The following is a 25,004-nucleotide window of genomic DNA, read 5'->3' as shown; positions in this document are numbered from 1 at the left end:
TGTTTACTTTAGAATCGTGTGATTTCCACGGATATGTGGAGAGAGCAATGGGTCTGAGGGTCAGTGTCTCCATGAAAGAGAGAATAAGAAAGCAAGATAAAGAAGAGAAAAGATACTGACAGGAGCCCAATAAAGCAATGGATTCCTCAGAAATAAATACATGGGGAGAATTCTTGATAATTAGGCTGTTGTTGCTGCTTCTAGTAGGGGAGGAGGGATGAGGGAAATTGTCCTGAATTCAAGCCAGGCAGTCAGGGAGTTGCCAGGCAGAAGCAATGGGGCAGGGCCTGCAGAGGAAATGACATAAGCATCCCCTCGAAGATGATCTTGCCAATAAATCCTGGGAAAAGGGGGTCGTGGCAATATTGCTGTGTGGCTTAAATAGAGGTGAGTCTCTGAAGACCAGAGGTGGCCCACCGTGAGGCCCAAGAGCTCACGATGAGACAGATGGGTGCACCTGCCTGATAACTGGATAACAAGGCCAGCCTCATTAACATTCAAATACGTTATCAGTGAGGAGGTGAAGCTCTCTCTAAGGCCGGGGCAGCTGACCTCCCTCAGATGCAGCTTGCTCTGCAATAGGCCTCCCCACAAGGTTTTTGCACAACTCAGTGGAGCTTGGAAATTCACCAACTCCATCACACTCTGCCAACAGAATGTAGGCTGAGACTGGCATCCATGCCAAAGGGAGTCCCAGCTTTGAATATCTGGCCAGTTCCTGGACTCTGTTTTCCTGCTGGCCATTACCTTACGGCTTGTTTCTCACCAGCTGCTTTTCTGCTTTTCTTCTTTGGAAGGCTGCGATCTCCACTGGTTGCAGGCCATGGCCCACTTGCCTGCGGGGCAGGAGAGACACAAAAATAGTTAATGAAGAGAGTGTGGCAGAGAGGGGCATGGGACGATGCTAACTAAGTGTGATCTCCACTTACCCATCTTTGCCCACTGGTGGAGGCACGGGAAGGGGCTTCGTGAAGCCTTTTTTTCCAACCAGCCAGAAGGTCTCTTCTGTGCCTTTGCCCTTATTATAGAAAATACGGAAAATCTTAAACGTGCTATAACCAATTTTCCTAAAGAAGTCCTTCTGTTCAATAGGGTGCAAACATTCTGTTTGGCTCAGAAACTGCCTCTGCTTTCCCCTTATCACCACTCGCTGGAGTCTTCCTTCCTACACGGCTTCTTTGCCATATATACCTAAGGCTCAGACAAGCTCCATAAGCTGCCACAGAGGCCAGATGAAAAGCGAACAGCATTTCAAGCTGTCATCCAGATGTTTTGTCTACCCGCTGACACGCAGCTCCATCTTTGGGAATACGTGGACGTTCCGCTTCATAGCAACCAAACATCTGTACATTCAATCAAAGATTCCATTTGTCATTTTTGCCACGGTCTTTTGGAATTAGGCAACCCATTGTCTTTTGTATCTAGAGTACATACATTCAGAGTCCACCTCCCTCCCCAACACTCCACCATCCAATGGCTCTCACAAAACCCAAAAAGGGAATAGAAATGGAAAGCATGCCATGCAACTTTGATCTTAAGCCCAGGGTATCCTGGCTGCTTTGAGAAGTCTGCATTTCTGCAATGTTCTTTTCTTCCTGCCAAGGGAGTCTTACAGAGAGAGACCCCAGGGAGGCCTCCACCTACAGCCCCATTAGTTGACTGTCAAGAACCACAGGTCTGAGAAGAGGAAGGGAATGTAAACTCAAGTTCATTGCCCCAGAGCCTGAGTGATGACCTCAGAAGAGCCAAATTTTCTGCCTCTGCGCTGTCCTCCCCTCTTTCCAATCAACCCTCCTCAACAACATGGTTCTCTCTCCTCCTTTCAATTCTCTTTTCTCTGTCCTGTCATTTCCCCCAATCCGTAAGGAAAAAATATGTTTACTAAGACTGAGAAAAGTAATGGGATGTGTTTCCAACTCAATCTGAAATATGGTCTCACTCTCGGCAGATCTCATTTGGAACAGTTCTAAATAGTTTAACTTAGAAATTCCAATTAGGTTTGCCCCCCTTTAAATATCAAATCCATTATTCTCTATGTTACATCACATATATCCATCCCTTAACAATCACGATAACAACCATAATAAAAATTAGCACATTTAACTGGAGAATCTCAAAGCGTTCGCAAATATTTGGTTCAAGGCTCTGAACGAGCCCTCCATGAGGCAAGTAGGAAGAGAATACCACAACAGCCCAACCTCCACGAACAGGCAGCCAACCCACCCTAAACCTAAACCTCAAGTAATTGGACTGTTTGGGGCCACTCTGTTTTCAGAAGAAGTGAGCAACTTGAAAATATGCTCCCATCACTCATTCTTACATTTATTCCACCCTCGTTGTGTCAGGGCTGGGAATACAGAGATGGCTCTGTCCTTAAGGAGCTCACAGTGTAATTAAATAAAAACAATTATCACGGGCTTCCCTGGTGGCGCAGTGGTTGAGAGTCCGCCTGCCGATGCAGGGGACGTGGGTTCGTGCCCCGGTCTGGGAGGATCCCACATGCCGCGGAGCGGCTGGGCCCGTGAGCCATGGCTGCTGAGCCTGCGCGTCCGGAGCCTGTGCTCCGCAACGGGAGAGGCCACAACAGTGAGAGGCCCGCGTACCACAAAAAAACCCCCCCCCCCCCCCCAATTATCAGGCCATGTCTTGGGCCCTAAACAGAAGCACAACTCTTCTGCTTCCTCAGCTCTTTATTTTCCTCACAGAACCTAGTACAGTGTCTCGTACAGAACAGGTGCTCAGTAAACAGACTGTTCCATTAACTGGCACTCTCATTCCTTGAGTGCCTGGAATACTCAAGGTGTCGTTGGACCTCATTTTGGTAAAACATACTCTCAAAACTTGACCCCAACCCCCAACCATAGTTGACTGTTTTTCTTGAGCTCTAGGGGCTATGAGGACAGTATGCCAATCCCCAAGGGAGATCTGCAGATGCCAGGATTGTCTAGATATTTGGGTGAGTCCTGGGACATACTGGCATGCCAAAACCAATGGTTGCAAAATAGGATGGAAGTGTTATGGACTCAGGCAAGCTTCCAAATCAAAGAGTATGCTGGGGAGCTCCAGGGGCTCTCTGAGGTTTTGGAGCCCATCCAGGAGAATTCTTAGAATCCTAGCTCTCTGTTTACCCACCCTACTTTCAAAAGTCTGCTGAAGGGAGGTAGGGGGGGGGAACAAGTATGTAACAACTGAAGCCTAAGGCAAACTCTCTGACTCAGTATCAATCCCTAGGCAGTCCCAGAGACCTCCCAAATAATAGCACCTTACTTTGGCCTGACACTTTTAAGATACTTTGGCACTCCTGTCTTATTTAATCCTCACAAAAACTGTGGAAACTAGGTTTATTATTAACCTCATTCTGCAAATGGGGTCCCTGAGGTTTATGGTGATAAAATGACTTGTCAATAAGCAGGCATAGCTGGGACTTGAACCCAACCCTACTAGACTACAAATTTTCTTTATTTATTTTTTACCATGACTTTGCTATATTTTATTGAGGTATAATTGACATACAACATTATATTAGTTTCATGTGTACAACATAATGATTCGATATTTGTATATATTGTGAAATGATCACAACAAGAAGTCTAGTTAACATCTTAGACTCCAAATTTTAAGTGTTCTTCCCTCTACACCATATAGCTTTTCCAACACACTGGAGTCAAGGGGCAGGTCTAGAGGCCAAAAAGCAACTGCAGGGAATTTTAAAGCTTGTGATTAATGATCTGCCTGATAATCACAGGTCAGAAGAGGCCTCCATGTTGAGAAATGGAAGCACAGAGAAGATGAAGTTACTTGTCCAATGTCACACATTGAGTCATTGATGGGACAAGAATTATGGACCAGACCTTCTGACCTTCATGACTCTGTCAATACAACCTCATTACTTCTTAGCTCAGTTGCTGGTGTGTAAATGTCCACCTCTGGCAAGGACAACAGAAACCAGCTAAGAACAACCATTTGGGGAAATCTTTTCAGAATGTAAAGCTACCTAAGAGGCCCTGGCAAATATATGTGATAAGCCTAGATATATACAAAGTCTCAGCAAGGAGCTTCAAACTTGTTAGGAAAACAGTAACTGAAACAGGACTCATTCATGTAAGAGAAGAGGTAATAAGATGACTTATCGCCAGGCCATTAGGAGAAAAATATTGAAAAAAGCAGAAATGGCCCGTTAAGCACTGATGATTCTGTGCCAGTACAGTACAAGGGGAGGTTGGAGTGGGCAGGGGAACAGATTCCCAGAGAGTATGAGCTTCTTGTCTCTAAATGTGTCCTCCTCTAAGCTTCCTCATTTTGGTCTCTTTCTTTGTACCCCGCTCCCACCCAATTACTCAACTTCTCTGTGTGCTCCTCTCTCAGCCAATCCAATCCACATCTTTGATCCCACTAAAAGAAACAACTTAAAGCGTCATCACTCCAGTGAAGGAAATGGGATGGGGGGTAGAGGGGGGAAGAGTGTTGTTGTTACTGGATCCAAGCCTTGAGCTGAAGAGAAGAGGCTCTGATGGAGGAATTTTAAGCATCAGCCAGCTGGAAGGAGAGGATGTTTTTGGCCATCAGCTTTGAAATCACACCTGGCTGGCCATCAAATGTAGTCCTTCTGACCCAGGCACTAGAGCGATTCTTGCTTTCCAGCAACACGGTGTGGATGGTGGGGGGGGGGGGGGGGGGGGCGGGTGGTGGTGGAAATGTTAAATCAGAATTTCTAAAGTGTGCTGGTGATGTCGTCTTATTGGGGATATATTGCATGCCCTCAAGGGACAAGGAATCTTCTGTCCCCAAGTCCCTACTAGGTAATAGCCAATACCTGCCTCTGGTGGGGAGGCAGAGGTACAGAGACAGAAAAGATCTCCCCTCCTCTCCCTTCCTTTCTGTGGGTCTTACTTCCTGTCCTTATCCTTCTTTTCATTGGCCCTTCCTTTCCCCTGGGGCACCCTCTCTTCTTCTCTCTCAGTATCTCCCTCTCGATCTCTCTTCCTCAGGAGGTCCCTGCCACCCCAATAACCAAGGCCTGACATGGCCTTAGGGGAAGCCTCTCCCAGCCTCTTCCCCCAAATTCCCTGGGGCAGGGGAAACTGTGAAGTTGCAAAGGGCCCTTCTGAAGTAGTCCTGCTTTTGTATGTGAACCACCCAAAGATGTGATTGCTCCTGACTGGTATTTGGGGGGGCAATAAAAACCATGGGGATGGGGGTATATTTTTCCTTTTCAGTTTCAAAAGTGGCACCTCCTCAGCTCTTAAATTCTCTCTTAAATGAGGGAATCTGTGTCTAGTAATACAGGCAGGCAAGTGCTTCAGGAAGCCAAGCCACCTTTGTCCTCTTCTGCTGAGAAATGTCCAAATATACAGAGGGATCACAAACGCCTTGGGTGATTTGATTCATTGCCTAAGTAATATCGTCCCCCACATCCTATCTTTGCATTCTCTGCAGAGGTGGGAAAGAAACCTCTGTCCCCTAATAAGTGACCCATCCCCCCTGCTAGAAGATATTAAGGATCTATTGGAAGGGACAATCTAGGACTAGCCATTAAGGGAATTAATTGATCAATTAGAACCAGGCCTTCCAATCTTTGACTTCTGAAATCCTTTTATATGTAAATTGCCACTATTTGGGGTAGGCATGCAAATGACAGAAACAAATTGTGCATCACTCAGTGCCCGGATTTTGCTTTGCCTAAGAATAATCACTGAGGAAATAATTTTCATGGACAGTGGTATCATAGAAAGACTACTGAATGGGAAGTCAGGCTTCCTGGGTTATGGCTCGACTCTGCTATCAACTGACTATATGACCCTGATCAAATTACTTCACCTTTTTGGGCCTTGGCTCTTCATCTGAAAATGGAGTTAAATTATCAAATCTCTAGAGTCTCTTACAGTTGGGACGACCAGGGGCCCTGGGGTACCCAGAGGAAGATGAAAAGAATCCAGTGGAAATGGTGAAAAAAGAAAAAGGAATATTACTATAATCCTGAATCCCAGATCAAGTGATAGTCCTAACAGAGAAAAGGCACTATAAAATGTTTGTCTTTCATCAGAACTGACTGGTCCTTGGGGAAAGACATAAAGCCTCTCTGTAAACAGGGGGTCAATGTTGTGGATGAAAAATCAGAAAGGAGAGCCACCAAGCAGATGGATAGAAAACCCAAACTCCCCAATACTGTAGCACTGCCACATACTAAATGAAATGGAAGTTAGAAAATGTAAATAATAGTGCCGCTCACTGAAATGCCAAATTCTGGGCAATTTTTTAAGAGAGAAAAATGCAACTCCTAGTCAGAAAAATGCAGAGGGATTTTAACGATCCTTCTCACTGTAGCCATATTTTAAAGGAATGAAAGGTGAGGCAAAAAGGAACAATCTTTTGGGAACCAGAAATGGAGCTGGAAATTCTGCCCAAATTATAGTCAGACACCCAGGTAAACTCTTTCAGCAGACCATGACCTCTCCAGGAGCAGGTGTGTCCAAGTGGTTTGACTCAAAAAACAAAAGGACATTATACCTTGAGCTCTGTCCTTCCTCGAAGCTCCACTTCATAGCCTTCACTCAGGGTTCGAAGAATTGTCACCGTGCTGTGACTGACGTGAATGCGATAAGCTGTAAAAGCAAGAGAGGCATGACTTTGGATCTTTTCAGGTAAAATCAGTGAGAAAAATATTAATGTAATAAATGCCCCCACTTCTAAATGAACTAGACCCTAAGCAAAGTCCCTGAGAGAGAGAGAGAGAGCTTTAGTTAGAGTTTCACAGGAGGAGGGGACGGAGATGGATGGCCTTTCTCACCAGGCAAAACACCAAATAAAACATTAGCTGTAGCACCTATCAGCCTCCTAGACTCTATCTCAGATGAAAGACCATGCAATAGAAAGGTGTTCGTTCAACTTGAGGTTTGAGATGAAGAAAAAAGCAACCACTACTTTGCTCTTAGCTGAAGCGTGACCTCCTCTGAGGGAAGTTAAGCTTCAGCAGCTACTCTCACAGGCTACTGCTGGATCTGAACCCCCAAGGTCTGCCCATCCTACTTAAGAGGCAAAAGGGTGTCTCTTCCATATACATCCATCCAACTGTCTTTCAGTATTGCTGAACTTAAAACATCAGTGAGAAATGTACCAAGACCTCTGCCAACATTCTGTGGTGACCACATCTATAGCTGTCCTTTGGGTGGGTGGCTCTAGCTGTGTACACACATGAATGGATTATTTTCCAACTAATAATCCCAACTTAGGATGAGAGCTTTATATGAGGAACTATGACTAAAACTTCTTTTTAGAAATTGAGTGTAATTCTTTGGTGAAGAACATTTAACTGAGGTAGGATCCTTAACTGTCCTGAAAACTGTCATCCTGTGAAGTAAGACCTTGTTCAAGTTTTGTTCAATAAAAGTCCAAGGCAGTCTCACACACATTTGAGAAAGTAATTCTTTTAGAATCTGAGTACAATCAGAGTAGCAAGTCATGGCTGAAAAGAACTGCAAGAAATTTATGCTGTGTTCTACAATGACTTTCCTTCTCTTGACAGCTCAGTACTGTTTGTATCTTCCGCACTACCTCATGGTCACCCAAAACCTCTGCTCCGAAAAGGTTGTCCCATCCTTAAAATTCAGCTAGTGTGTCCCGAGCCAGCCCTATGTGTGACATTCCACTAGCATCTTGTTGTGAGGGAACATTTCAGTAGAATAATCCTACTGATGGGGAACACACAGCTCAATACAGAGAGATGGCTCATGCCAACCACCATCCAGTTGTGTGGCAAGGAAGGTCACTCCAGGGCTGGGTTACTAGTCGCTTCCACTCCAGAATCAGTAGATTCAACTGAGCATAAAGGAGGTATTGATGAGATTGATTTTTTAAAAAAATAGACCTATGACACGTCCTAGTCTCATATCCAACATGAAGTTAGTCTACCTCTTTACAGATCTTCACTCAGGAGTGGCGCTTAATGTCCTATTTCAGTCAGTCATTAGCTTCCAGAAAAGCACTCTAACCAGTTCCTGTAGTGCAGAGACCACATACGTATGCTTCTTTGTATCCCTCACAATGCCTTCCTTGCATAGTCAGTGCTTAATACACACTGCTGTGCATGGTTCACTCCATTTTCTCCTTGCTAGCTGATCCCTGGACGAGGTGCTGCCGGAATCTGAAAATTCACTTTCTGCTCTCAACTCTGTATTTCCAACGTGAAATGTGTGGAGTGAGTTTCCCTGGTGCAGACCAGAACATGACTTCAGCGTTCTCCAAGCTTACATCAGTCCAGAGCACTGTGCCAAATCTGCATTGCGTTTCCATGATCAATTTCACTTCATCTCGGGTTGCACTTCCAGAGCAAAGTTATATGCGTGCGGCAGTTCCTGGATGACTCCTTCCATGGCCTCTGCCATATCTGTGGAGTTCGAAGACTTTCCCAGATGTCAGAAAATGTATTCTGACAACAGCTTCTAAGTTCCATGCTGCCTCCTTAATCATGGCTGCACAGGCTAGATTGACTAAGACTGGACCTGTTGTGCAAGGCTGTTTCCACACATGAGTGATGAGGAGGGGGGGGGTCACACAGGGCACCACCCACTGTGATACAGGCCACCATCATCAGGGACTTGTTTACGTATATTGCTGAAGTTTGAGAAGAGCTTGTCTTGCTTAGTAGCTGCCACAGCCAGGGCTGCTAAGGGCTTAAGTGGTTTTTTTTTTTTAATGTAAAATCCATGAAAACTATATATAGAATCTATTGTGGTTCTTGATGCTTTTTTTATACTAGCTTGAACAAATCGCTTTGCTCAACCATAACATAGGTAAAGCACATTTTGATTCTGACATTGCCTTAATAGTAGCAGGAAATAACCAAGGAAGAGTTGCCAGCGGCGCACAAGTGACTTAATGGTTTGTACAGTTTTCTTCTCAGAGAAGTAGGGAGAAATGGTATCTTTGATACCATGCCTGTTTTGATAGAAAGAAGCTAAGAGTTTTATATACAGGCAAGTTGAAATTAATTATTTCAGAATTCCAAGCTCCTTAGATTGAGGGATTATTGCTAGCTAAATTTGAGGGCACTATTGGATGAAGCCAGAACTCCTGGGATCGTAACGAGTTCAAAAAGAGGACTAGAGCAGCAAACAGAAGCTGGCTGAGAGACAGCTGGCTCTGGGTGTGTCTCCACAAACTAGCTGAAAAACTGAAAAATGTCAGTCCCTTACCTATTTCCTTTTTCAATATGACGCTCCCAAACCTACCGGGTTGGCCAATTTGTTCCTTTACCCAAAGGATTTTTTTTGAGTTGTTTTGATCAAATTGTCTGGCTGTTTCAGCGTCACCTAGCTACAGCTTCACGTCTAGAACAACATCATGTTCAATCCAACATCACCCCCTGCTGGTTTGTCATTAGAGACCAAAATAATGTGTGTTAAATCTTCAACTTCTCAAGTTATCTTTGATTTTTCTTTGAAACAGTAAAACATCTCTCTGCTCTCTTTCCCCTCTCTTTTTTAAGAAAATATTTTTTCTTTTTTTTTTTAACTTGGCTGTGCCGGGTCTTAGTTGTGGCTTGGGCAGTTTTTAGTGGCGGCACGTGGGATCTTTAGTTGCGGCACGTGGGATCTTTAGTTGCGGCACGTGGGATCTTTAGTTGCGGCACGTGGGATCTAGTTCCCTGACCAGGGATCGAACCCGGGCCCCCTGCATTGGGAGCGCGGAGTCTTAATCACTGGACCACCAGGGAAGTCCCTCTTTCTCCTCTCTTGACGAAGAATCACTTTGTCAGTAGCAGGAGGTTACCATCCCATCCATCCCTCTAGAAGTACTCACGTAACCCTGTCGATTCCATCCGAGAAGCTGTGTTCACAGTGTCTCCAAATAAGCAGTATCTGGGCATGGTGAGGCCCACCACTCCAGCAGCAACCGGCCCTATAGAGTAGCAGGCAATTGGGAGTATAGTCAACAGGTATGCATCCAATGCTAATAGAGGAACACTGCCAAGGGAAGGAATGCAGCTGCATAAAAGAATAAAGTTGCCACTAAATAGCTCTGGGCATCTGAAGGAAGTCTTACAGTGAGTAATGAACTCTTTGCCCTACCAGAAAGCAAATTTATAATGATGAAGAAATGATTACCCTTCTGATTTATACCTTTGTTCCAAGTAACAGTTACACCCAAGATGCTTATATCTGTCAACAGGGACAAATAAGCATTAAACCCAATCAGAAAAGCCTGGGCAGGGATTCAGGATCCAAACATGTTTGTTGCGAGGGAAAAAATGTGACTCTTTCTCGTGCCTTAGGGTTGGAAGGAGGGATCTCATAGGGCTGTCTCACAAATTGTGTCTATAAAGAGAATTATTGCTAAGACAGTTGGAAAATCTGAAAAGAAAGTAGAGTTGACATTCAATCGTTTGTGTTAGAGGCATGGAAGAGTGGTATATAAAGATAATCTGAGAATATTTTCTATTTGCCCTTAGAATGGGTTTTGTTCTTGCATTTTAGTACGATCATGTTAAGTGTCCAGAGGGTGAACATTACTTGAAAAAATCTCAGCAACCCTACTGAAAACCTAGTTCAAGATGATCTAGAAATTTCTCCACCTTCCCCTTTCTGGTCTCTGTTCTGTTTCTATGTGAAAAGTGTTCAGGATTATCTTTTTGCTGTTTCCTGAATTAGAGAAAATAATTAAGTGTTTTTGCTTCAAAAAGTTCTTTCTGAACATTAATTTTGAAGAATAAAAGTTATGTTTCTCATTTTAATTCATTTCTCACCCATTAAGAAGCATTCATTAAGCCCTGAGCTAGGCACCAAGGGGAATAAAAAATGTAGCACGTGGTCTCAGTTCTCCAGGCGTTTATAATCTAATTGAAGAAAAGAGACTACCAAACTGGAAGCAATTAAGCAACAACCCAAGACAATGTATGGCTGAGGCAAGATAAATGGCACAGGCAGAAGTGCTCTAATAGTTTAGAAAATGGGGGAGGGGTTGCTTATTAAGACCTGGTTCAGTCAAAAATGGCCCAGTGAAGAAGGTAAGGTAAGGTAAGGTTTGTGGTTGGGACTGAGCATGGAATTTTGGGAAGCTCTTAGAGAAAGCAGTCTGCTTAGTTCATGTGCCTAAGGAGAAACTAGAGACAAGGTTGGCTATTGGGTTGTACAAGATGGCAGACCTTGAATCGTTAGAGAAGTTTGAGCAGGGAATTACATGATGAAAATCCTTTTTCTTTTTCTTTCTCAGGTCAGTGTATAGAATGCATCGAAAGGGGAGAAAGTAAAACCAGGGAAAACCGTTAAGTGTAATAGCAGTAATTCAAGCACAAGGTTGTAAGTACTGGAAAGGAGGTGATGATGGACGGAGGGCAAAAAGGAGTGATAAAAGAGAGACATTATCAAAGGAGAAGTGTTGACTGTCTGATTGACAACCGTGAGGAAATTGGCATGGGCTTATGAGCTTACACTGGTTTGTGGGAAAAGATGACTTGAAGCTTTAGATATGCAGAATTTGAAGTAATGGTGAATCGTCCAAGAAGAGATGTGCTGAGGGGGGTTGTTGATGTGAAACTGAAGCACAAATGGGAGATGAAGGCTTTTCTTTAAAAGAAAAATACTGAACACCTGCTGTGTGCTAAGCATTCAGGATACAAAAATGAGTAAGATCTGGTTCCTGCCATCAAGGAGCTTACAGTCTAATGGAAGGACAGGCAAGCAAACACAGATGTGGTGATGACCATGAGAAGGATGGATAGAAAGAAGCAAGAGTGGAAGCAAGAAGATGCTATTGCAGTGATCCAGGCAAGAGATGCTGGTGGCCTAGACTTAAGCAGTGAGAGTCAAGAAGAGAAAGACAGAATCAAGAAATACTGAAAAGGTAAAACGTTTAAGACTTAGTAATTGGTTGAATGGTGAAGGTCAGGGTGAGGGAGGAGTCGAGGAGGATGACTCTCAAGACTAACTGGAATAACTAAGTGAATGGTGGTGACACCAACTGAAATAGAAAATAAGTACAGGAAGAGGAGGCTGTTTATGTGGGAAGAAAATCATTCTGTTTTGGATCTGTTGAGTCTGAAGTCTGTGTGGAACATTCAAGTGGAAATGTCAGTAGCAAGTCTGCTATACAGGGCTGACGCTTAAGGGAGAAGACCGGTGCTGAAGTTGTAGAGTTGGAAGTCATCAGCACACGAGTGGTAGCTAAACTATAGACATGGATGAGATGACCCAGAAGAGCATATAAGGGGAGAGAAACAGTGGATGAAAGACAGAACCCTGAGGCATATCAATATTTAAGGGACAGATAAAGACAGAAGAGATTATCAGACAATGGTAGAAATGAAAGCCAGATTGGAGTGGGTTGAGAAATGAATTCGAGGTCAGGACATACAGAGAGCAAGGAGATCACAGCTCAGAGCTTTGCAGAAAATGTGGGAGCAGTTAGAGAGCAGGGATTGCTAAGAGAGCCAGTAAATGAAATGGAGAAGAAGAATTCAGAGACTGAGGAGGAGGTCATAAAAGCCAATTGAAGGAGAATCGTCAAGAATATCAAATGCTGCAGAGATAGGGCAGACTAGGACCAGGAAAAGTGGTAGGGCTAAAGCCAGATTGCAAAGGGGTTAAAGAGGCAATGGATAGTGAAGAAATGGCATGATAAATGTCAATCATTCTTCTACAAAATTTGGTAGGAAAGGGATGAAAATGATGGGAGAAGAAAAGGAACCTAGAAGAACAAAGCAAAGATAAAGAGGAGGGGAGCAAGAGGCTAGTAGGTGAGAGACCTGTGAAGATACCTATGAATGTGAAGATAGGTGGAAAGGGTACGATGAAGGGGAGTCCTGAAGATGTTCAAGCAAGTGAAGAGGCGTGTGGGAGAAAAATACTCCAGGAGTTGAGATTTTAACGAATTAAAGCAATTATCCTAAATACCACATGTGCAGGTTGGTCTTGTATCATAGTCAAACATGGAACTGTTGGCTCTAACAGGAAAGGTAGACTGGAAGGGTATGGTACCTAGAACAAGGGTTGCTGCCCACTGGGGTAGGGCAGGTGCTGGGAAGAGAGTAAACTTGGGGAGACATAAAGGAATGATGTAGCACTAGACACCTGGATAATCCAGCTGCCAATAATCAGGGGAGAGCTACCCTCTTCCTCCCGTTTCTAGCCTTCCCTTGAGGTACATGGGAATGTCTTCTCTTGCTTTAGCTGCTGGTTGTTACCTGAGTGCAGGCCTATTCGAATCCGGACTGGCACCTCTGGCATGTGCCGCATCTTGAAGGTACCCACGGAGCTGAGGATATCTAGGGACATGTTTGCAATCTCGGCTGCATGCCTCATGCCATTCCTCTTTGGGAGGCCTGAGGCCACCATGTAAGCATCTCCAATGGTCTCTACCTGGAGATCAGGGGAGATAGAATTAGCAAGTAAATAACGTGTGTGTGTGTGTGTGTGTGTGTGTGTGTGTGTGTGTGTGTGTGTTTTCACAGAGCTTAAAGGGTATGATGGAGGCCAAGTGTTCTTCTTGTAAAGTGAGGAAGCCAGAGAGAGGCTGTCACTGCTTCACAGTCCTGCCTGTACATTAGAATCACTTAAGGAGCTTCACTTAAAAAAATACTGATGTCTAGGTCCCATACCTGTAGATTCTGTAGTTACTTCTCAGGCTCCTGTCTGACCCTAGAGAATTATCAGACTCCAAATAATTCATCCTAGGAGAAGGTGCTTTCCCAGCAAGCATTTCTCTAGATGATTTCGGGTCAGTAAGCTAGAACAGCCTTAAGGAAAGTATAGGGAAAAGGAAAGGAAGGAGGTGAACGATTCTGTTCCTTCTGCTTTGCCTCGCTAATATGATGGAGTTAGTTTTGCAGTCTCCTTGGGTGTGAGAACTCAGCCTTTTCCCACCAGCTCCCTCCTCCTGTCCTACTGCCACCTCTCAAAGGAGCAGCAATAGTAGCCCTCAGTTGCTTTGCAGGGGCAGTTAGAGCTGGACCCCTGTAAATAAAGGCAAACGAATCTGTGCTCGTCTTCCCCACAGAAGTGTACTCACTCTTTTAGGTGATTAGTAAGGTGAAACTTTTCAGGTAAATCCGAAAGATAAGTAAGCTGAAGGGACTTCTATGAAATGTGCCTGTCAGACTCTGCTAGTACAAGTTTGGATCCAGTTAAAATCTATGTTCTCCTAAAGAACTGAACTCACAGATTGCCATAGTTAAGAGCATGAAATTCTGAAGTCATACAGCCTCGTTCAGAATTCCAGATGCACCATTTACAAACTGTGTGGCTTTAGTCACGTAATTTAACCTCTCTGTGCTTCAGTATCCTTACCTGTAAAACAGGGAAAATGACAGCACCTACCTCCTAGAATTTTCTAAGTACTAAATGATATCAAAGCACTTAAAACCTGTCTGGTGGATAATAAGCGCAAGCCATTAGCACCACCGCCATCATTATCACCACATCATCATCGTCAAACTGACGTGTCTTGAAACAAGTCATAGGATTGTGCCTATGACTCAGCTCCAGAGAAAATTTTGTAATTGGCAATAGGCCCCTCATCATGACTTCCCATGTAGCCAATAACAGCGATCCTTTGCACCTATGGTACTTTGTACCTCAGGATGCTTCCATTCAGGGCCTCCTATACCTGGTGCAATTTGAGAAAAGGATCCCTGCTCTCAGATAAGCGTGCCTGCCTGCACGGAGGAAGGCAACAGTACAATGCAAATACTATATGGGAGGGAGAAACTCACTGGCTGGCCATTATCACTGACTGGTGGTTGACACTTCAGCTTTAATGAGTCAGTCATCCAGGAGCCCCCAGGAATATGGATGAGACAGTTAGAAAGGCAGGGAGCACGGGCACTGTTTGGCCTTGGTGTGAGACTGCTGTGGTGAACTGTGGGTTGTATAAACCACCATAAGGACACAGAAAGGGAAGAGGAGGTATAGAAAGGGGTCTGGTTGAGACGGAGTGGTAGTAGGAGAACTGAAACTGAAAACAAATCACTAACTTCATAATTCTGCAGCAGCCTTCTTCCTTCCATTTCAGATTATCAAGTGCCAGGGGAGGTGACTCCAATTTTACAGGTAAGGAAAATGAAAACACAAACGGTTTTGGTAACTCGCTGCTGGTTCAATGTTTATTTCCTTTGCACTGTGTTGTTTTGATTAAAAATGACTGAAAACTTAGATTCCATTTTTGGATTTATATAGCCCGACTCTGTCCTGAAAACAGCCCACTAGCTTCTTACTGCAGCCGTGAAGTATCAAAATACCTAACAATCTCATTCCCAAGACCCCCGACAATTGTCTGAACAGTATCAGCTGGATTGATTAAACCAGTGGCTGTGTTACTGCCCACACTGAGTCATCTTTGATTTTAGTTTCAACTGAATTAGCTTCCAGTGATTTGTTTTTCTCTTCAGGCTGCTTGAGTTCAACAAGTTAAGACAGGTAGTCTGATTCCATGGATTTTTCCTCCACCGTGGTTTCCATGTGTGCTTCTTGATTAGTTTGCAGCTCCTGCTGATTGACAGGTATGATGTCTATTTCTGAGCCCTATTTAGGCAGCTTGGCCTAGCCCCGAGGCTCTCTACTTGACCTGAAAGGGCCCTGTCTAATCTGAGATAAACACACTGCCCTGTGTGTGATTTGAGAGTTGGAACATTTCAGACTACTGTGAAGGATCCAATGAATGGAGCTACTCATTCTCCAGCTCTACCTGGGTTCCTGGGACAGAGGAGCTGTCTAAAGTGTGGGATGCCTGGGGCATCTTTCTCCATCAATAAAACAAGTAACCATGTTGCAGACGTGGAAACGTTCCTATGTAGCTATGAGATTTTTAGTCATTTTCTGCCTAGAGACAGGACAGCACATACAATCAAGGGTAAAGAAGCATGGCACTGAAATGAGTGAATGCAGTCATCTGTTCTGTACTCATCTTCTGCAACCTTTGAAAGGAAGAGTGGAAATTGACAGGCTGGAGGGGTGGGGGGAAGTGGAAGCAGTAGGTTGCAACCTCACAATTAATCACTTCCCAAGACCTCAGACCACTAGGTGGGCTTTAGGTTACCCTACAGCAATCCCAGAGAGCCTCAGGTCCAATAGCTCCTTGACATGTATAATGCCAGAGTCCCCTCCTGTATAAAAACGGTACCTAAAGGAGGAAACCAAGTTTTAACAGCACGTATTAGATGTACACAAACTTTACCAGGATGAACTCTGTCATAGTCATCAACTATGGGCCAGACACCAGTACTTTCTGTATCCCCTTCCGTGTCTGCACTGTGGGTACTTAGAAACTGAAGTGCAATAATGCTTTTTGGCCCCAACCTCTCCTTAGTCCCAGTTCTAGAAAATAGCTCAAAAGAAATCTGACTGGCAATCTCTTGCCAGGTTGAGATTGTTGTTTTGGAAAGTGTGAAATTCTATGCATTCTATTTGGCCTTCATTTCCAATGGGAGATCAATGGAAGTAGTGTACTATTTACATTTTAATTCCTAAATAACAGCATTCAATACGATTGCATCCTTCCTTCCATTTTGGAGTACACATAGGTGAGCCTCATATCAAAATTTCTCTCTGGAATATACTGCTCTGCTAAGTAACGTACCTTGTATACATCATGACTGCCAATGATGGCGTCAAAGAGCGTGTACAGGTCATTGAGAAGATCCACCACCTCGATGGGCTCACTCATGGCTGAGATGGTAGTGAAGCCCACAATGTCACTGAAGTACAAGGTGACCAAGTCAAAGCCCTCAGGTTCAACCGTGCAGCCCTTTTTGAGGGATTCAGCAACTGATCTGAAAACAGACACAGCTATTCCTCAGAGGACACAGGTCTCCCTCCAGGCCACACAAAACATCTGCTAGAACACAACTTCTCCAAAAATCACTACCAAGTAAGTGATAAGGAAGAAAATGTCACCTGGATGCAAACACTCATTCTTTCATCTATTTTACAAATAGATATTGAGTGCTTACAATGTGCCAGGCACTGTGACAGGTGCTGGGATGCAGCATGGAGCAGAGAGCCCTGATCTGTACCTTTGTGGAGTTTTTTTCAACTCTCTATCCTTCCTCAGTTCCCCCCAACAACTCCACCCCACCTGAGGGGGAAATGTTCCCAGGCAGCTGCCTTTGCATGAGACTAGCTTCCCCAATTATCTCCTCGAAGATCATGTTACAACATGATAAGGTGCCTTGGAAATTTTGGAAATTGTAGCAACACATAAGGCTTTCACCTAAGGAAGGAAAAACATAGAAAAACAACACTGCTACTTTCCTCTAGGAGCTAAAAAATCTGCCTCCTTTTAATTGGTCAACTTCCAGGCAAAGTCATGAAGTGACACATAGAAAAACCGAGGCATCAAAAACTTAAATGACTAGCATTATCCACAAGCAGTGGAAAATTAGGAAGTGCGCTCTGCCCCCTTGGCTTTCCAATTCTTCTTTGATTTGAAGGTGTGACTCAAACCTACTGGGAGTAGAGAGTGTACAGGACAGGGGGAGGGAGCAGTTAGTTGATGGGTAATTTTTTTCTATTTTTAATAGAACACATTGTTACAAGCATTCACACTCCTCAGGTGTTCACACATACGGTGGTAGCATCTGTGTTAGAAGCTTTTCCGTCTTCTGTTTTTCAATTTCCAGCTCTTCAGTCCGCTCCCGGATCAGATCTTCCAGGTTGTTAGAATATTGCTCCAGCATCCGAAGCATAGAGTCAATGATATTAGTCTTCTTCCCTTTATTGAAAGTTTTAAACTGGAAGTAAACAGAAAGAGGAGCTGGGGAATTCTTCTTAAACTTAGAGGTGATGGAACAGGACCCCCTTATCATAAACCCCTTCCTCTAAAATGAAAAGGCAGGAGAGGTGACCCCAAGTATAAAGAGGAAAAGTCACTACCCACCCTTATTGTCACCCTGGCCCACTCACAGGGCTCTTTTTCCCTGAGTAGTTCTTCCCCTACCCTTCTGGTTCTTTCAAGTCTAAGCAAAGGTGCTCTCCAGGCAGGATCCTTCGGTTCTGAGATGCTAGCACCTGAATAGTTAGCCACTTCAAAGGCACCAGGATTTGGTCTTGAGCTCAGGCCAGTTGTGAGTGGGGTCAGGGGAAGAGGGCAGGGAGTGTTCTTTTACTCTTCTAGATCATCAACCTATAAAATCATCCTTATCTTCTAATGCTACCATGTTGCATGGTTCTCGGACAGTGGGAGGTTCTTTGACCTCTTAAATACGACCCAAGCTCGACGTGGTAAGATCTACCCCTATTTCTTACCATGGGGTCCAAGAATAATGGTGTCTCCTAGCACTTGGCCTTCATGTCAGTCAGGGTCATGTAGAAATTCAACTGGTCTTGCCCCTGGTCCTTTAGAGGTGGCTGCATGCCACAGATTTTTAATAAGCCCTCCCGGGACCCTGTTCATTTACAGAGACAAGGAGCTTGGCATAGCATTGGAATCACGAGGGGTAACCCCTCCTTATTGCTGTATTCAGCATGCAAAATGCTGGGCTGACAACAAGGGAAGACTGGTGGTAATTTTGCTCAGCACATGCCTAGGAATCTGTCCCAATGAACCCTTTTATACAGCTGAGCCACACGTGCTCTATATAGCACTCAATGTCCCAAGGCTAACACTAGGAGTTTCCTTCTTAGCCTGGTCCAGATCTACGTGTCCACCAAGGTCCTACAGTAGCCAGCTCAGATGCTTTGGGCGCCCCCTATTGCCTAACCCAGGGAGCCTCCCTCTCTTCCTCTTCCCATTTCAGTTTTATTAGCTGCAGGGAGTTGGGAGGCTACCCTTGTCTTTCAGACAGTCCAAACTTCCACTGAAGCATTTCAGTGAGGGCAGCTCCAAGCAATCTTGTTTGAAGGTCGTATGATGTGCACTCCTTCTATCTATCACCGGCTTCTCTGCTGCCTTCTGAAATAACATCTCTAGCATCAACACCAGGGCAAATGCTTTTTCTCCTGCCTCATGGTAAGTTTTCAGAAATTTGACCTTCATGGTCCTTTGCCTTTTCCATACTATTGCATACCTGTTTGAGTGTCCTCAAAAAACTCAGCCGGGCTAATGGAGGCATTGTTACCTGGGGACACGGATGACTTCATATTCAGGGCCCCTCAGGCTTTCAATCCAAGTCTTTCTTTTTTCCGCCTCAGATACCTGCCACTCACAAAGCATCTCGGTGCTGTACCCTAGCCAGGCTCCAAAGCCTCTCCGCCAGAGCTGACACAGCACTCCCAGAGAGCACCCTCAGCTTCGGTATCCTGTAGTTTGAACAAATCCCTCAACAGCGTGCTCCAACAGAGGAACCACACCCTAGCAGGGCTCCCTTAGCAGGGCTCTCTCTGTCTGCTCCCCATTTCCCCCTTTTAATCCCCAACTCTAGGGAAAGCGTCAACCTCTTTAGAAACTCAGTATCTTAAGGAGAGAGCTTATCACTTTTCGTGCACTCCATTGCCTCAAGTCATTCCCCAGAAACCTAAGGAATCCCCTGCTTTTGTACTCCACATTTGCACTTCCTTCCATCTGGAACACTGTTTCAAACACCCCATATTTTCCCTGACCCTCCAAAAGCAATCTGGCTTCACTTAAATGGGATACTCATCAGAGTCCTCTGGAATTTCCAAAGCAACGGGGGCTCTACGAGGATCCCCATCTAGTCCAGGATACATCTATTCCACCTTCTCAATGCCATTGTCTTGCAAGTGCCTAGTGGTTCAACTCCATCTTTGAAGGGTCAGTTAGATCGGATTGTGGATGGTCTGGAACAGAGGTTCATCAGATAAAGAGCGCAAAAACCTATCCTTGTGCTCTTGGAGGATGTGCTGGGGATGCTCCAACACCAAAGGCCTTCAGATAGCCAATTCCATGCTTCTTCCCCAAGACGAATGCCTTTTTCTCTTGCAAGAGGTTCCACAGTGTGATGACACCCCACGGAGTTCATTTTAGGTGGGCTGGTTTCAGTACGGCTTCTGGGCTGTGAGTGTTAAGATTCACGGAGTCCTTACCTGGTTAAATATTTCATCGAAAGTTGGCCGCTGTTCTGCAGCCTCAGCCCAGCACTGCTTCATCAGCTGGAGACATTCTGGAGGGGCGTGCTCGGGAGGAACCACTGGTCTGTAGACAGGAGGAGGCTTCTTAAGTCTTTCTATGATTTCTGTCCAGAAGCAAGAAGAAAAAGGTCTACAGATTGTGGGGAAAGCACCAAGATTCGGCAAAGATAATTGAGTTTTAGCCAAGAATAGGGTTGGTCAGGAGAAATTACAAAAAGGCAATGTCTTTTGCTTTCTCCTTAGGTGGCCTGAATATAAATTGTATCTGAACAAAGGCTACATCAATCAATGGAGGAAGGACTGAGAAACTAATCAATTGAGCTATTGGTATCATTTAAGCACAGCTTTATTCTGCTTCTGCTAGATATTATTTATGTTTTCATTGAAGTATAGTTGATTTACAATGTGTTAATTTCTGGTGTATGGCAAAATGATTCAGTTTATATATATATATATATGTGTGTGTGTGTGTGTGTTTGTATATATATATTCTTTTTCATATTCTTTTTAATTATGGTTTATTACAGGATATTTAATATAGTTCCCTGTGCTATACATTAGGACCTTGTTGTTTATCCATTGTTTCAATGATCTGGCTCCTTTCCCCCACCCCCAAATCATCTAAGCCTCTCAGTCTCTACAGTAGACCCAGTTAGCCCCCGCTGAAGGCCCAGGCCCAGCCCAGTTCCAGGCTATGGGTCCTGCCTGGCCCTTAAGGTAAGGGAATTAAGAACTCCAGTAAAGGGACTTCCCTGGTGGTGCAGTGGTTAAGAATCCACCTGCCAACACAGGGCACATGTGTTCGATCCCTGGTCTGGGAAGATCTCACATTCCGCGGAGCAACTAAGCCCACGTGCCACAACTACTGAAGCCTGTGTGCCTAGAGTCCGTGCTCCGCAACAAGAGAAGCCTCCGCAATGAGAAGCCCGCGCACCGCAACGAAGAGTAGCCCCCGCTCGCCGCAACTAGAGAAAGCCCGCGCACAGCAATGAAGACCCAACACAGCCAAAAATAAATAAATAAATAATAAATTTTTTTTAAAAAACCTCCAGTAAATAGTTCAGGGCCTCATTGGGATCCTTCTGGCTGCTGGTACTTGAACCCCACTTTCAGTGGAACATTAACTGTGTATCAGACTATGGGCTGAGCACTTTGCATGGTCTCTCTGCTTCCAGCCTCGCCTTCAACAAACCATTCTGAAAACATGGATTTCGCCGTGTCACTTTTTTGCTTAACATCCCTTCATGGATTTTTATTACCCACAGGATAAAATCCAAGCCCCGACTATCTCTTCGGCTTCTTTCTTTTTTTTTTTTTTGGTTGAAGAAAGATTTTTTTGGTTGAAGAAAGATTTTACTGCACATGGAAGTTGGAGCTTCCATTTTCAAATTTAATGTTCCACATTTCTCGGAATAGCTTTATTATTTATTAATTTTTACTGGTGTATAGTTGCTTCAGCTCATTTCTTACCCCTAGTCCCCTCTCCACACCCTTGACTTTAACATCCTCATCGTGAGCCAAACCTTGCTTCCACCACCAGTGTGCCTTTCCCACCCCTGCCTTGGCTGTAACACTCCAACAGCACTGCTTTATACCATTATAAGTGTCCCCTTGCCTCCATGAAAGAATTTCAGTTGTTGCCTCTGACTTCTCAGCTCCTTGTGACACCACACCTTCTGCTCTGTTAACCCAGGTTGGCCCACACCAGTAATGGTTTCTCCATCACATCTCTCACCCTGCCCCCAGTGCAATAGATTCCATGGACGTCGACCCCTTGGAGTGCAACCGCCCCATCCAACTCTCTGGTAGAGGGAGTCCCTTTCTGAGAACACCAACGAGTGAAATAGGTCACCTCTCTGCTTAGGCCCAGCATGATTTATGTCCTCAAGGAGCTCACAGTTTAATTGGGAGGATAAACAATGACCAGCAATATAAGTGCTCTAGCAGATATATGCACAGGAAAACACAGAGGGGACACCTGACCCACACTAAAAAGGTCAGAGAAGGTTTCCCAGTGGAGGTGACATGAGCTGGATGAGGCAAGGTGGGGAGAAGGTAGGGGCAACACGTGTGGAGGCACAGAGGAGGGAGGTAGTGATTTCAGGGCACTGCCAGTCACGTGCCTTAGCTGGAGTATGGGGAGTGACAGAAGATAAGCCTAGAGAGGTGGCTAGGGACCAGATTGTGAAGGGCCTTGTACCTCATGTGAGGAGACTGGGCTTCATTTAACTTGTGATGAGGAACTGTTGGGGGGTTCTAAGTAGAGGAGTGAACTAAAACTCCGAGTGGGGCAAGAGACAACTAAGTATTTTAGGTTTGGTTTGGTTTGATTTTGCAGTTTTTAAATCTTTTATTTTGAAATAAATTTAGACTTCCAGAAAAGTTGTAAAAATAGTACAATAATTGCCTATATATCCTTCACTCGGTTTCCCCCTAATGTTAGCAAATTATTATTTTTTTCTTTTTTGGCCATGCCATGTGGCATGTGGGATCTTAATTCCCCGACCAGGGACTGAACCCGTGCCCCCCTGCAGTGGAAGCTTGGAGTCTTAACCACTGGACCACCAGGGATGTCCCCGAATGTTAGCAACTTATAAAACTGCAGTACAAAGGAAGTTAATATTGGTACAATACTATTACTAATCTAGAGTCTTTATTTGAATTTCATCAATTTCCCCCTAACGTCCTTTTTCTGTTTCACAATCCAATTCAAGATCCCATATCGTACTTAATTGTTATGTCTCAGTCTCCTCCAATCTGTGATGGTTCCTCATTCCTTCCCTGTCTTTCAGGACTTTGACACTTTTGATGAGTACTGGCCAGTTATTTTGCAGAATGCCTCTCAGCTGGGGTGTGTCTGATGTTTTCTCATGGTTAGATTGAGGTTATGCATTTTGGGGCAAGAATACCACGAGGGTGGTATTGAGCCCTTCTCAGTGCATCATGGCAGGGGTACATGATGTTGATGTACCTTGATCACTTGGTTAAGGTGGTGTCTGCAGGATCCTCCACTAATAAACTTACTCTTTTTCCATTTGTAATTAGTAAATATCTAGTGATTTCGTACTTTTAGAATACGTAAACATCCTGCTTCCCCTCAAATTTTGCCCCATAGCCGAAGATTCTGATGGGAGATAAGGATGAAAGACTATGACCTGTCACAGGGAAAGAATGGGAGGACTTTTGACATCCAGGAGCATCACTGAGGGGGCACTGAAATGTCTGGCAGGGGGTGTCTCAAAGGAGTAGTAGGGGGCTGCTAAAAAAAGGACTAACGTAAGTCCTGTAGGCCCTTGGCTTATGTCACAGTTTGGAAAACGACCAGCTTCTTGGGTGAGGGTTATTTTTTCCAAATGCCTAAAGCTGTCTGGCTCCAAGTCCCACCTGCACACAACAAGGGCTGCTTGCAGACCAGTGGGCAGTTAGCACAAACACGGAATCGTGTTCACTCTTCTGGCATATCGCAGCAGCCTGGGTTGGCCTGAAGATCTGGGTCATGGTGGGCTCCTGGTACCCTTTTCTCACCTCCCGCTTACCTTTGGCAGGCAGATCCATCATGCAGAATGGGGTGCCCCGGACCATCACTTCTTGCATGATGATGGCAAAGCTGTAGACGTCTCCTGCAAAAGAACGTAACCTGCTGCCCCTCGGGGCTCTCAACAGTTCAGGGGCCATCCACAGCAACTCTGAAAAGAAAGCATTGTGTAATGAATACAGGGCGGATTAACTGACAGCATCTGCAATGCCCTCGAGGGCTCCAAGGGTGCTGTTTCATTGACTGCTTTATATTGGTATTAAGACAGACTGGCATGCTAGTGCCTCCGCGCCCCCCCTCCCCCTGGAGTCTGCATTTATGAATCTAAGGAATTACTCTCAGAGAAAGCATACTACTTTCCCCACACCAGGACCACGCAGGCAGACACAGCGGAGGTGTGGGGAAGGGCAAAGAAGCTCGAAATAAAAAAACTATCTGGTGCTGACTTTCTTGCTCTCTTGAGCCTGCAAGTAGCAGTTGGCAGGCTTCCAGGGAAAGGCGAGTGCCCTGCCCGACTGGTTGCCATGGATTTGCTGTGTGCTGAGATCTATATGTGTCTGATAATTTGACTGTGCTGGGGCTCGAGGAGTCATAAGTTGCTTTCTCCAGGTCTTATCTAAGAGGATTAGAGGATCCCCAAGTCTCCTCTGTTCCTTGCAGAGCAAAAGGGTGCAGCAATTCCTTCAACTCAGTTCTGCAAATATTTATTGAGGATTTACTATGTACCAGGCACTGTGCTAACGACAGGGGCAGTGCCAGAGATGAATTAGACCTTGCCTTTGCCCTTGCAGAGTTCACAGACCAGTGGGCAAGACACACACGTGTACCCCTAACTGCAATACAACAGAGATAGTGATGAGGGCCACTATATAGTGTAAGGAAATGAATCTATTAAAAGCCACTATTGAGAACCCACTGTGTGCTCTGCTGCATTTCAGACCCGAACAGGGAAAAAAAGATATTATCTCTGCTTTCAGAGAGTTATGGCAGAGACTCAGAAATTTGGGGCGAGGGCCCCTTAAGCAATATATAAAGAAATACCAGTTAATAATATAAATTGAGTAGTCAAAAATTGGAGGGAATGCTTCATATTGAAACATATGAAATTCCATTTCTGTAGATCAAAAATGGTTCAATATTGGCAATTCCATGAGGTTCAAGCTAATAAAAAAACTGAGCTGATCAAATTAATCCAGGAAGGCTTCCCGGAAAAGTTAAAGGAGCTTGTTAAGAAGGTCAAGGATGCAGTTTCCTAGAGCCGACGACAGGGTAAGGGCTTTGCAGGGAGAAAGAACAGTATGTGCAAAAGAACAAGAGGTAGAAAGGAGCAAACAGCGGATGGGGGTGCTGGTAAGCAGATTAGCTTGGCTGAAGAGAAGGGCTCTGTTAAGGAATAATGAGAAATGAGAAATGGGGTTGATGAAGTGGGGGAGGGAGGGTGGCTGGAAGAATGA

At 44.7% G+C, this 25,004-nt stretch overlaps 1 protein-coding gene across 1 annotated transcript in view; it reads right to left on the bottom strand.

Moving 5' to 3' along the window:
• Nucleotides 1–748: 748 nt before the first annotated feature.
• The window catches only part of GUCY2F (guanylate cyclase 2F, retinal), a 78,634-nt gene continuing 54,378 nt past the window's right edge, over nt 749–25,004 (bottom strand). The window contains exons 11-19 of the mRNA XM_067722691.1: nt 23,552–23,701; nt 19,971–20,119; nt 17,556–17,719; nt 16,567–16,759; nt 13,178–13,352; nt 9,799–9,897; nt 6,508–6,602; nt 930–1,018; nt 749–836 (exon numbers count right to left, since the gene is read on the bottom strand). Of these exons, the coding sequence (XP_067578792.1) occupies nt 749–836; nt 930–1,018; nt 6,508–6,602; nt 9,799–9,897; nt 13,178–13,352; nt 16,567–16,759; nt 17,556–17,719; nt 19,971–20,119; nt 23,552–23,701 (1,202 nt within the window). The remainder of the gene's footprint in view (nt 837–929; nt 1,019–6,507; nt 6,603–9,798; nt 9,898–13,177; nt 13,353–16,566; nt 16,760–17,555; nt 17,720–19,970; nt 20,120–23,551; nt 23,702–25,004) is intronic.

The sequence above is a fragment of the Pseudorca crassidens genome, chromosome X (assembly GCF_039906515.1).
Source record: "Pseudorca crassidens isolate mPseCra1 chromosome X, mPseCra1.hap1, whole genome shotgun sequence".
In the NCBI taxonomy this organism is placed as follows: domain Eukaryota; kingdom Metazoa; phylum Chordata; class Mammalia; order Artiodactyla; family Delphinidae; genus Pseudorca; species Pseudorca crassidens.
This window is presented reverse-complemented; position numbering and strand designations above follow the sequence as displayed.